The 12,404-nt window shown below is 44.8% G+C and overlaps 1 protein-coding gene and 1 non-coding gene across 2 annotated transcripts; both read left to right on the forward strand.

Annotated features, from left to right (window-relative positions):
• Positions 1 to 445: 445 nt before the first annotated feature.
• On the forward strand, positions 446 to 7,379 carry BTN1A1 (butyrophilin subfamily 1 member A1). Its single transcript, XM_010974178.3, has 7 exons — positions 446 to 824; positions 1,035 to 1,382; positions 3,322 to 3,603; positions 4,459 to 4,608; positions 5,094 to 5,114; positions 5,220 to 5,246; positions 5,503 to 7,379. Exons 1-7 carry the CDS (start codon positions 746 to 748, stop codon positions 6,174 to 6,176), a joined length of 1,581 nt encoding a protein of 526 aa, XP_010972480.2. The 5' UTR covers positions 446 to 745; the 3' UTR covers positions 6,177 to 7,379.
• Positions 7,380 to 11,388: 4,009 nt separating this feature from the next.
• TRNAL-CAG (transfer RNA leucine (anticodon CAG)) lies at positions 11,389 to 11,471 on the forward strand. The gene has a single exon. It is a non-coding gene; the product is annotated as a tRNA-Leu (tRNA).
• Positions 11,472 to 12,404: the final 933 nt, after the last annotated feature.

Genomic DNA, 12,404 nt, shown 5'->3' on the forward strand with positions numbered 1-12,404 from the left:
AGAGCACTTCCCCCTTCCTTCTCCTGCTGGCCTTTAACTTTCACCCCTGGGGCCAGAACCCGCTTTCTCAGTTGGTAGCAGAGTCTCCTTGTGGCTTTTCCTCCAGCATCAGAGGTGGGTAACTGGGCTCACTCTCACCCCTTGAGAGAGCCAGAAGCCAGGAGAGGACTTTCTCTCCCTCTGGCTCCTTCCCCCTTTACACGAGGCCCTCTGCTCTTCAAGCCCTTTAATTCTCTTCAGCTCCCCTTTCTTGTTCCCTCTCCTCCTGACCTTTCTTCTTTTTCCCTCCAGCTCATGCCCCTGGTCTCCATCTCTGCCTCCATCACTTTTTCTTTATTATCATTGTTAAAAGCAAATACCAAATTATTGTATTTGAAAGCAGAGGGATTTTTAGGGCAGTGCTTCCAAGATTTGTCCATTTATATGCAACCCATTAATGGGTACTATGCCTCCCAATTCCCTTCTCTTAAGTCTCTTTTGAGGGTTTAGGGCCCATTTTGTTGTTTTATACAGACACTGTAGACTAAACTTAGGATGGTAGGTGGGCCCTTGCTGACGACAGCATGGACTCAAAGTCCTCACTGTGATGGGAGGTAAGAAGGAAGGAAGCTTCAAGTGCAAATGACTCCTTCCAAGTTGGAAAGAGGGGCCAGGAGGATGCGGGAGAAGCACTAGACAACACATAGCTACCTCCTATCCCTTCATCTCTCTCCCAGGCTGAAGCTGCTGCCCAGAAAGGCTGGAGATGGCAGGCTTCCCAAACTCCTGTCTCCTCGGGTCTCTGCTCATCTTCATTCTCCTCCAGCTGCCCCAGCTGGATTCCGGTAGGTCTCTCCTTTCTCTCTCTCTCTGGCATGAATGCTAGAAACTTCTCAGTAAATATAAACAATCCCATTTGGTTCTCCTTAGCGACTTCACAAGGGTCCTAAGAGAAATGGGGGGGAGGAGTCTCCGCCCTTCGGAGGGATCCTGGTCTGTATCGGTCCTCGACTCCCACCTCCACATTCTCACTGACCCTCCTGGTTTTTTGGCAGCCCCCTTTGAGGTGATTGGACCCCCGGAGCCCATCGTGGTGGTGGTGGGGGAAGATGCCGAGCTGCCCTGTCACCTCTCCCCCAACGCGAGCGCCGAGCGCATGGAGCTGCGGTGGTTCCGGAAGAAGCTCTCGCCCGCGGTGTTCGTGCGGCGCGAAGCGCGCGAGCAGGCGGGGGAGCAGATGGCCGAGTACCGGGGGAGAGCGACGCTGGTGGACCACGACATCACCGCGGGGCGCGTCGCTGTGAGGATACATGAGGTCAAGGCCTCTGACGACGGGGAGTACCGATGCTTTTTCAGGCAGGACGAAAACTACGAAGAGGCCGTCGTGCTTCTGAAGGTGGCGGGTGAGTACGCCGATTCTGACTTTCTCCCGAGACTCCTTGCGGTATGTATTTTCCTCTGAATCTGTTACTTTGGAAACCACCAGATTCACCCCCCAAATCCCTTTCAGGTTGGAAGGGGCGGGCAGGCCTAGAGAAGGAGATGAGTAGGAAGGGGGTTTGAGTTGAGGGTGGAGAAGGAGCAGCGAATTACATTTCTGAGTGAAGTTTTATTTCAATGAGTTCCTGCCTTGTCTTCTCAATTGTAGGATAAGCATTTCCCCATGTTATTAATTAAATAAATGTAAGATGTAACGGCTGATGAACATTTCCTTCTATTAGTACATCATAATTGGCTTAAGCAAAGCCTAGAGTTGAACATTTAAGTTGTGTCTATTTTTCACCATTACATTAAGGCCTTGGTGACAACCCCACTGCATACTTTGAGTCTCAGTGTAGATCAGTAGCCAAGGACTGATTTCCTAGGTTCATAGGACTTGGCTACTTTTTAAAGGATCTATCCAGGAAAGATTTTGCTTTTGTTTCCTTTTTTTTTTTTTTTTTTTTTTTGCTTCAAGCCAAAATTCAGAATGAAACGATAAGAAAAATGGTAAGCACTCAAGGGGATTTTTTTGGGGAGGAGGTAACCAAGTTTATTTATCTATTCTTAATAGCAGTGCTGGGGATTGAACCCAGGACCTCGTTTATGTTAGGCACACACTTCCACTGAGCTATACCCTCCCAGCTAAGCATTCAGGAGGAAAGGATGCTTTGAGTTATGACTTTCCCACTTCCTAGTGAGTGGCTTCAAGCCAATTTCTTTCTGAGCTATATTCTTGCTGGGAAACTAGGGAAGCACCTATCAAACAACTTGCAAGAATGAAATACAATGAGACAATGTATGAGAAACTGCTTTGTCAATTCTAAAGGCATTAGATACTTATAAGGTATTATTACTGTGTCTCACACTGCCCTACAATGTATGATATACAAGTAAATTGTTTTTCATGTATATATTCAAATAAAGATAAAGTTTGAAAAATACCTGGGTGAAATCCGGGTCCCTGCCTCACAACAGGATGCCCCGTGTGGCAGCATCATAGATAACAGGGAAGTATCTTAAAGGGTGGCTATAAAACCCTAGAGATTGGATATCATGAAACTGTTGTTACCTTTTATGAGTGATAGACACCTATGAGAATCTGCTGAAGGTGGCAGCCCTTTTCATGAAAAGAATACACATTCTCACGTGTATACACAATTTGGCATATGAATTTAAACCAATAGTTATGGAGATTTGTTTAAAGAGCTCTTTTCTGCAGCTTGGTGGTTTTCTGTACTTTGTGGAATTGTAAGAAAATAATTAGGCTGAACAGAAAGGAAAAACAGCTTCATGTTGTTAATGTTAGAATGTAATTGTGTAGGGGGAAGGTGAAGTTGAAACCATTTAAGAAACTTTCTGAATTGGTATCACAGGTAAAGGAAACTTGTCAGCTACAATCTCAGTGCAGAGAACCTCCAATACCCCTTCTCCTCAAGGATATTCCTTCTCTGTTCATCTTTAAATGCTCAGTCTTAGTTCTTTTCCTACCTGAAGTCTTTTCATAATACTTCCAACTGCAGAGTTCTTGCCCATCTCTGGAGCTCCTAGCCTAGACTTATTAACCCACCCCTAAGCCATCTGTCTTGCTGTTCCTGCTGATGGGACCAGCACCCCATGTCTGCCCATCAAATTCCTGCCCACATTTCAAACACTAAATCCCAACATGCATCCCTCTCTGATAAGGTGTATGAAATTCCCTTTATTGATACCTCAGTTTCCTTGTGTAATAAAATATGGAGATGAGTGCCTCTCATTCCCAGTCCCCTTGGGCTTCTCTTTCTCAAACTGTGTAGTCCTATGGTTATAAGGATCCCAGAAGGGTGTCCACTAAGGGAGTAAAGCCAACTTCTTTCTCCATAGCCTTGGGCTCTGATCCTCACATCAGTATGGAAGTTCAAGAGAGTGGAGAGATCAGGCTGGAGTGTACCTCAGTGGGCTGGTACCCAGATCCCCAGGTGCAGTGGAGAACTCCCAAGGGAGAGGTGTTTCCATCCATGTCAGAGTCCAGGAAACCTGACGAAGAAAGCCTGTTCACAGTGGCAGCTTCGGTGATCATCAGGGACCCCTCCATGAAGAATGTGTCCTGCTGTATCCGGAACCTCCTTCTCAACCAGGAGAAGGAAGTAGAGATTTCCATACCAGGTCAGTGAAACCAGTGCTGGGTTCCTTTTGGACACAGTTTCAGGGCCACATCACATGGGACACCTACCCAGCTGGAACCTCATGGCAGAGTTGTCTACTTTCCTCACCTTAAGCTTTCCCCACCTCAACTCCTGCCTGCTGAGCTCCACCAACTTCACTAGAAAAGTGGAGATTCTGAAGGCATACATTCTACCTAGATCTCATAGAAATTCCAGGTTTTCCATCTTAGGAGATGTATCTTAGATAGAGACACTCTGTCTCTGAGAGTCTTCCTGACGCAGAGCCTTCTCTCCTTGAGTAAACAGGAAGACTTCAGTAGTTCTCCTGTTTCCACCTTTGCCCTCCACCTCCCCATCCCATGCTGTAGCTCTGTCTAAGTTTCTGGGGTCCTTACGAAAGCAAATTTTCTCCTAATTCCCCCCTCCACCCCACTACCTCTGGTTCAGGCAGACATCTCTTCTTATTCTTTAGTCATTGAGTCCCATTCTGTTGCACAGAGGTGAAATTTCCCCTTCCTTGTTTACTTCCCTCATCCCCTTGGCTCCCATCCTGCCTTGATAGCTAAGAAAAATTTCCTTAACAACATGAATTGATCCATTATATTGTTTATTTCACATATCCTGTCCCCAAATGACTCTTGTTCATCTTCATTCCTTTCTCTTTCTCTGCTCTCTCTTAACTAAGATCAAAATTTTCCTGAAGCATTCAGAGTGGCATTGGAGGGACTCTTTTTGCCATGAGAGAAATGGGAGCAGTCCAGGTCATTCTCTCTTCCAGCCCTCTTTGGAATCAGGAGAGGAGCTGGACTTGCTCAGAGTTTTTCAACAAATGTCCTTCTTGGGGATTTTGTTTTAGCTCCCTCCTTCCCAAGGCTCACTTCCTGGATGGTTGCTGCGGCTGTCATTTTGATGGTCCTAGGACTTTTTACAATTGGGTCCATATTTTTCACTTGGAGGCTATACAAGGAAAGATCCAGACAGAGGAAGGATGAATTCAGCTCTAAAGGTAAGTCATAGAATCCCAGTCAACTTGTCAGAAGTGCTTCTGAGAGGAGTTGGATCTAAGTCCTTTAGTATGATTGCCAATGGGAAGATAATTGATCTAAAATTCTAAAAGTCATAGGAGATTATAAGGCTCCTGAAGTCAGTGGTACCCAATATGAAAAAGAACAGAGGTTTCAGGTACAAGACAAGTCAAAACCAACTCAAATTGAGATAATAGACCTGACGTTTATTCACTACTCAGTCTCAGACTTTATCCTTACTTTTAACTTGGTTTCCCAGTAATGGTTAAAGATCTGATCCCAAGCCAGTAGGAACTTCCTGCCCAGTTCTTAGAAAATAAAGCATAATCCTTATTCTCCGTTTATTGATAATGTTTGAATAATCAGGTAGTCATGAATCAAACAGTTATTCCTTTGTGTGCTTCTCATACCTGTTTTTTCCCCTCCCTTAGAAGGTCACTGAGGTATTTTTTTGTTTGTTTTCCAGAGAAACTCCTGGAAGAGCTCAGTAAGTTCTATGTTCTTGTTATGGTTTCATCCACAGAGTTTTCACTCTCTTCATATAAAACATGTCAATAACTCTCTCTCTCTCTCTTTCTCTGTTTCATTGCAGAATGGAAAAAGGCTACATTGCATGCAGGTCAGTGTCTCTGAATATCTCAAGGGCTCGGAGGCTCTACCCAGCAGGGATCCAAAGTCCTACAATACTTGGAAATAAAAACAATAACACATTTTAGTAATGAGGACTAGAGACAGCTGAGCAGGCCAAACAGCTCCCTTCCTGAAGAGACATGTCAATGGCTAGAATAGTTCTCTAATTCTTTGGAGAAGAAAGAATAGTTCTTTCAACCACCAACACTCACTGATGTTCAGACTCACTTTCTCTCTGTCTCTAGTTGATGTGACTCTGGATCCAGATACCGCCCACCCTCACCTCTTTCTGTACGACGATTCAAAATCTGTCCGACTGGAGGATTCACGTCAGAAACTGCCTGAGACACCAGACAGATTTGACTCCTGGCCTTGCGTGTTGGGTCGTGAAGTCTTCACATCAGGGAGACATTACTGGGAGGTGGAGGTGGGAGACAGGACTGACTGGGCGATCGGGGTGTGTAGGGAGAACGTGATGAAGAAAGGGTTTGACCCCATGACCCCCGAGAATGGGTTCTGGGCTGTGGAGTTGTATGGAAATGGATACTGGGCTCTCACCCCACTCCGGACCCCTCTCCCGCTGGCGGGACCCCCTCGCCAGGTTGGGATCTTCCTAGACTATGAGTCAGGGGACATCTCCTTCTACAACATGACTGACGGATCCCACATCTATACTTTCTCCAATGCCTCTTTCTCTGGCCCCCTCCGGCCCTTCTTCTGCTTGTGGTCCTGTGGTAAAAAGCCCCTGACCATCTGCCCAATCACTGTTGAGCTTGAAGGAGTCACAGTAGTTGCTGATGCCAAGGACCTTTCTAAGGAGATTCCACTGTCCCCAATGGCGGGGGACTCTGCCTCTGGGGAGACTGGCACCCTCCGTTCTAAACTAATCCCTCCCCAGCCCAGTCAAGGGGTATCCTAAGGAATATCGCAGCTCAGCTGTTTCCCTTTGCTCTTACCTTTCTCCTCCATCAACCCCTGAGACTTCACCTGCCAGCTTTCCCCAGCCCCCATTCCTTCCTGTTGGGTAGGGAGTAGTTAGTCTTGAGAAGGTTGTGCTGCCACTGATAGAGAGTGTGGGGTGTAGGACCTTCCTAATCTGTTTCTGTACCAATATTCAGGGAGTGGGGAGGTGACTCAAACTGCATCTCGTGTTCTCCTCTCCCTTGACGCCAAATCCTATAGGGAGGGACTTGAAACTGAGGGATCAAGATGGGGTTAGGCTGCTGGCATAGGGTTGTGACAGAAACATCTTGGTGTCCATAGTAAGGATATGTAGAGGAACAGATTTTAGGCAAGCAGAAAACCCAAAGGGTCCCAGGAAGGGAAGATCAGAGGCTAAAATCCCCTAAAGGAACTTGGAGACAATGTGATAATAGAGGAAAGTAAGGTGAACTCAGGCCCGTGATGAACATCTGGCTTAGCCATAGAGCTTTAGGGCTTGTATCTCAAATTTTCTAAGTCATGTCCTACAGGGTAGGATCTGAGCAATTGGGAAGGGGAGTAAAGAAGAGATGAAATGAGCAGGGCTAGGGGGCCAGACAGAATGTGTGATAGAGGAGAGAATTTTAAATAAAATTCAAAGGCGGTGTTTGCCTCGGACCTGCTTCCCTCTCTGCACCACCCCCACCCCCATTTCTCCCTTGCCTGGGGCTCGTTCCAGCCTCACTTTGTCAACTCCACAAGTTTCCCAGTTCTCTTCTTCCTTTTGATCTAGAATCTCTCCATTTCAGCGGCATTTCCAAGACTCATCTTTCAGTGATAGCACCACTTTATCAGCCATTGTCTCAGCCTCATGCTCTCTCAATCCTTCTCCCAACATTTGGTTTAAGCCCCCTCAACCACACCTTTAATTAGCTTCAACCACCATCCATTTCCACACCAGGCCACCCTTCACCCTCTCCCCACCCAGCTTTCCTACGTGCTACTTCTCCTCAGGGTCCCCTGACGGCTGCGTCACTGTGCTCAGCACAGCTAGATTGCTTGCACCTATTTGGATTTGCACCCTTCTGTATACGTGTGTCTCGTCTTGCTAAGGACTGCACATTTACCCAGGCTCCCACTTCCCATTTCCACTGTGTTTTTCCGGTTTCCAGGATAGCGTTCGCCCATGGTCTTAACCTAATAAATGTCATTCTATTGTTAAAAGCAGCATCTGCCCCTTCCTTTCTTTATCCAGACAAGTGGAACTGAAACAAAAACAGAGGAAGGAAGCCTGCAAGGGAAAGCAGTGTGGTTCTGTGTATCCAAGACCCATCCTAAGCTAGACCTGATGGCAGTGGGCCACCAGGGCAGGCAGCACAGGGGGCTGTTGTCCCTGGAGGGTCCTACTGCTTAAGAAAAGGCCACAGTGCCAATGGCCATCGGCCCTCAGCCTCTGTTTGTGTGGTGACTCCATTTCTACTACTAATGAGGTAATTGACTCTTGGTATATTTGAGTGAAGCCAGCCACCTCTTCAAATTTTAACAGTCCTTTTCCAAGAGGAGGAAATGTTTAAGAAATTTTACTAGTAGTGTCTTGTAGTTGGAAAAACAAACTTGGGTCGTCTTTGGAAAACACTGTTCTAGAGGAAAGGTCCTTTGGAGTCTTACTTGAAGGCCCTCATAGTTCGGTGAGATGCCCACTTTCCTTTATGTTGCTCCAAGCAAGGATCAGGATTAGTCCCCCTCACAGAGCTGACCTTAATGCAAATCAGCCAGCTCTGCTGCCCAAAGGGACAGAATGGGAGTCTCCAAAGGTTCACCAAGTGGTGGGAAATCACCTCCTCTGTATGTCTCCCGCTGAGAAATCATCACAATCAGAGCTCAACTCACTAAACAACAAGAACTCCGAATTCTACATCATGTTCCTACTAACATGGAATGGAAGTAATCCATTACTGCACCACATTATATTTCTCATGATTCAGCTAAAAATCAACTTTGTAAGTTTTCTGTCTACCTGCTACCCTCATAGAGGATGACAAAAGAGGATCATGACTCTTAGGTAGAAATTCTGAACACCAGACCAGTCTATTATCATCACATTCACTATATACTAAGTGAAATAGGACAAGAATGACAATATTCCATCAGTCACCTTTTGTCACTGTCAGCTCCCAGGCCCACCTCCATTTAGGTTTTGGTTACGATTTTGGCCTTCTTCCTACTGACTTGGGACCCACTTATATTTTCATGGTTAATGGAGGTACTGGGGTTTGAACATGGGATGTCATGCGTGCTGGGCATGTGCTCTACCACTGAGCTATGTCCTCCCCCATCCCAGACTATTTAAAAATGAACCTGCATACAAGCTCATGAATCAGGAAATCACAGAGGTCTTACTTTGGGAAAGGGTTGAGAAGAAAATGTAACAGAAGAGAAGCAACTGTTGACATTTACTCCAGCTGCCTCCTTTCAGAGATGAAGAAACTGGAGCCAAGAGAAATGAAGTAATTTGATTAAAGGTACAGAGTACGTGCCTAAACCAGGACCGGAAAGTAGGGGTCCTTGCTCTCGGTCCAAGACTTCTTTCACTGAGCAAACAGTTTCTTTCACAGTTGCATAAGTTCATCTGGGGACTCGAGCTCAGAAAACAAGGTAGGACCCGCTGGCTCAGAGATTCTTAGGCAAATAGAGGGTCAGGGGAAGAAAAGAAAGCAACTAAGCCTGCCACCTTCTACTTGGAATGAAGGCCTGCACTGGAAAACCAGACAGAAACCTCCCTCCATCATTTCATGGACCCCCCAGCACTCAATGTCCGCCTTTCCTTGCCCCTTCCTCAAACACTACCCCCCCCACACACACACACACGGCCCACCCCATGCCCCCCACCCGACACCGTACTCCTGGAAGAAGAACATCATTCACTCCTTCTTTAAAAGTATTCATTTGTGTTCAAACTATACTTTTAGAAAGGAAAAAAGACCAAAAACAGAAAAAAGTCCAAACTTCTTTAAAAATACTTGAGAAATTAAGGCAGTTGTTTTGCTGGTTTAATGTACAATGTGCATCCTGAAATGTAATAGAATAGCTGGGGTTGCCACAGGAACTCCTCTCTAAGAGTAGGAAGAGAAAGAGTCACAGATTTTAATTAACTCTGCAACCTCCCTCCCCTACCTATTTCCCCAGAATCTTCAAGGAAAACGGTTACCAAGTGCAGTACTGAGCTGGGAGTAGATTCTTAGGAAATATCTGTGTCCTTCCTTTTCCCCCCAGTTCTACCTCTTTGCATGAGGCACCCTGAGGGAGAATTTATCTGATGAGCCTTGAGGCTCCCTTCTCAGCTGGCACTAGCTACCAGTGCCTGGAGGAAACGATCAGTCTTGCATTCTGGTTTTATTTTCAGATCTTCCAAGAGAGAAGAAAGGTGGCCTTGCTCATGGTTTGCCACAGCCTGTTTTTTTTTTTTTTGTTTTTTGTTTTTGTTTTTTTTTCCTTCTAACTATTGTTTTGCAAGGAAGCACTGGGAATTGAACCCAGGAACTCCACTACCCCCAGGCTATACCCAAGCTGCCAAAGCCTTACTAGTCAGCTGAGGCAGAATCCATGATTCTGTGACTTTAGAAGCATAGGAAAGGCCTCTCTTCCACCACCACAAATAATTAACTGGAGGATTTCCAAGACCTGATTTTACTTTTAAATCAGAAACAAAAACATTTTGCCCCACAGCTAAAGATTAACTTAAAAATATAAATGCTACAGAAACAATAATAACAGACTTCATTTCACAAACCAAATGCCAAATCTGGTTATCACATTTGAAAGTTTGAAAGTATCTGCCTCTGTTTAACAGAGATTCTGTGAGATAGTTGGGCTCAGATATTCAGATTAAATGAAAAATAACTGTACAACTGCTATTATGCCTAATCAACAACAGCTCTTGCATGCCATCTCTCTGCATATCTCAATTCATCTGTCCCTTCTGCCTCCAGACAGCATTCATGTCTCCTCAAATCTCCCTCTCGAAAGCTCTGAGCCCAGTCCCAACTACATGCACATTTACTCTTGCCTCATTTTAAAATTTAAAACAGAAATAGCCTTTTCCCCACCAAATACATATGAAAATTTATTTTAAAAAGTGGAAATGAGACCTACTGTATAGCACAGGGAACTATATTCAATTTTTTTAAATAATATATAATGGAAAAGTATCTGAAAAGAAAAATATATTTGTATAAATACATGTATAAGTGAATCGCTTTGCTGCACACCTGAAACTAGCATTATAAACCAACTACACTTCAATAAAAAATAAAATTAAAAAAATGAAAAATACATATTTTTAAAAATAAAAATATTTCAAAATCTCATCCCTCAAATATAATCAATGCCAATATTTGGGTTTATCCTCTCCTTAAAAAAAAAGAATCTGTATCTATATTGTTTAGTTCAAAGCACTTAGACCAAACGCTCTTTGAGGAGTGTTTCATAACAGAAACTTTTTGTGAGACAAATGTGGTAGCTCTGCTGGACATAAACAGATTTAAGAAAACCGTATGAATCAATGGAAGATAGTAGAAAGTGAAAGGCAGGACTGGTCTCGGCTTGATGCTCCTTTTGAGAACAGTATACCAGCCATACAGAGAAGTCCACAAGTCCACAATGTACAGCTAGATAAATTCAGAACAGAAAGCGAGACACCCTAGTCCCCTTACACCGGCCCCAAGGGTAACCCCAGAGGGGAGATTTACAGCAGAAAGGACAGGAGGGAGGAGTTGGCGTTCGCCGGAGGGCTGGGCCTTAACCAGCACTAAACTGGATAGCCTAAAACCTCAGGGAGAGGGTGTCAGTTCTAGAAGCAAGGCAATTCTAGCAACGTGGATGCCATTATTTAAACTAGAATTCTGCCCAGAATGGAGAGAAAGTGCCCTTACTCTACGGGGTGCAGCCCTGCGCCACCCCGCCCGCTGCAACCTGGAATCGAATCTGAGCTTATTCAGAAGACGACCCCGGCGGCGCCGGAACCCGGGATTCATTCCTCTCCTCCACCCAGAATCGGCGTCCGGGGCCTTTCGCAAACTAATCGTTTCACTTTTTTAACCGAAGAATTTCCACATCCTCAGAAAAAAAGAAAAATGAAGAGGAGGGTGGAGGGGAGACTAGTATTCATGCAGACACAGAAAGGAAATCTGAGCACCAGCAAGTCGCAGCAAGTCAGGATGGCCGAGCGGTCTAAGGCGCTGCGTTCAGGTCGCAGTCTCCCCTGGAGGCGTGGGTTCGAATCCCACTCCTGACAATAGGTTTTTACATTGTAAAATTACCATATATATATACACCTACATTTTCCCCTAAGTTCCCACAGTGGAATAATCAATTATTTTTTAAGAAACTATCCGAGCTCTAGAATGAAAGCACTCTGTACCCAGAAGACAGTTTAAGATCTAGTTATTTTAATCTCCTTTCACTGTCTCTAATTGTCTGTCTGTCCCTCTCTCTCCTCCACATTCAAGGAGTTGAATGAATGTTACTCCACAATTATCACTGATGTGCGCCGGGACCCTCCTTTGTTTTATTTATTTATAGATTCCTTTTTAATTGCCTTTCTTCAATTTCATTAGTCATCACCTGTGATTAGCATGGTGCCTGCTGCATGTTAGACACTGGGTGGATAAATAAGCATTTGATGGCAAACCATTTCCACTTGTAAACATAAATCACCTTCGTGATTGATATATGAAGATTTAGGAAGATTTTTAGGCTTTTAGGAGAGATGGTTAGATTCCTCACCTGCAATATACTATAGCTTTCTGTAGCCCTTACTACTACGTCAATAGTACAGATGAGGCAAACTATTGAGGGTCACTTGGCTGGAAGCATACCTGAAAAGGCATTCGTGGAGCTTGATGGAACAGAAGGGTGAAGGTTAAGGCAAGTTTGATAACAGGATGTTGGCGTGGTCTAGTGTTAACATCGACACCGTGACCCAGCTGGCCTCACTATTTGAGGAAGATCTGTACTCTGGGCCTGGAAAAAAAGCTTTCTTGCACACAAGATATGAGGATGTGGGAAAAAAAAAAAAAAAGTCTGCATTTGCTGATATTTATATTTTAAGGCAGGAGAAGAAAATTAAACATAAGATTCTCTCCCTGTGTTTGTTTGAATCTCCTTCCTCCCTCCTTATTGTGCAGTATGCATCTGCATTTCACATTAACCAGAGCACCTCAAAGAT

Source organism: Camelus bactrianus, chromosome 20 (assembly GCF_048773025.1).
Source record: "Camelus bactrianus isolate YW-2024 breed Bactrian camel chromosome 20, ASM4877302v1, whole genome shotgun sequence".
Classification (NCBI taxonomy): domain Eukaryota; kingdom Metazoa; phylum Chordata; class Mammalia; order Artiodactyla; family Camelidae; genus Camelus; species Camelus bactrianus.

Excerpts from the sequence above, each read along its gene's own strand:
- BTN1A1 (XM_010974178.3), top strand. The coding sequence starts at position 746 with ATGGCAGGCTTCCCAAACTCCTGTCTCCTCGGGTCTCTGCTCATCTTC. Across the intron at positions 825-1,034 it reads GCTGCCCCAGCTGGATTCCG|CCCCCTTTGAGGTGATTGGA; the intron begins GTAGGTCTCTCC and ends GTTTTTTGGCAG. Across the intron at positions 1,383-3,321 it reads CGTGCTTCTGAAGGTGGCGG|CCTTGGGCTCTGATCCTCAC; the intron begins GTGAGTACGCCG and ends CTTTCTCCATAG.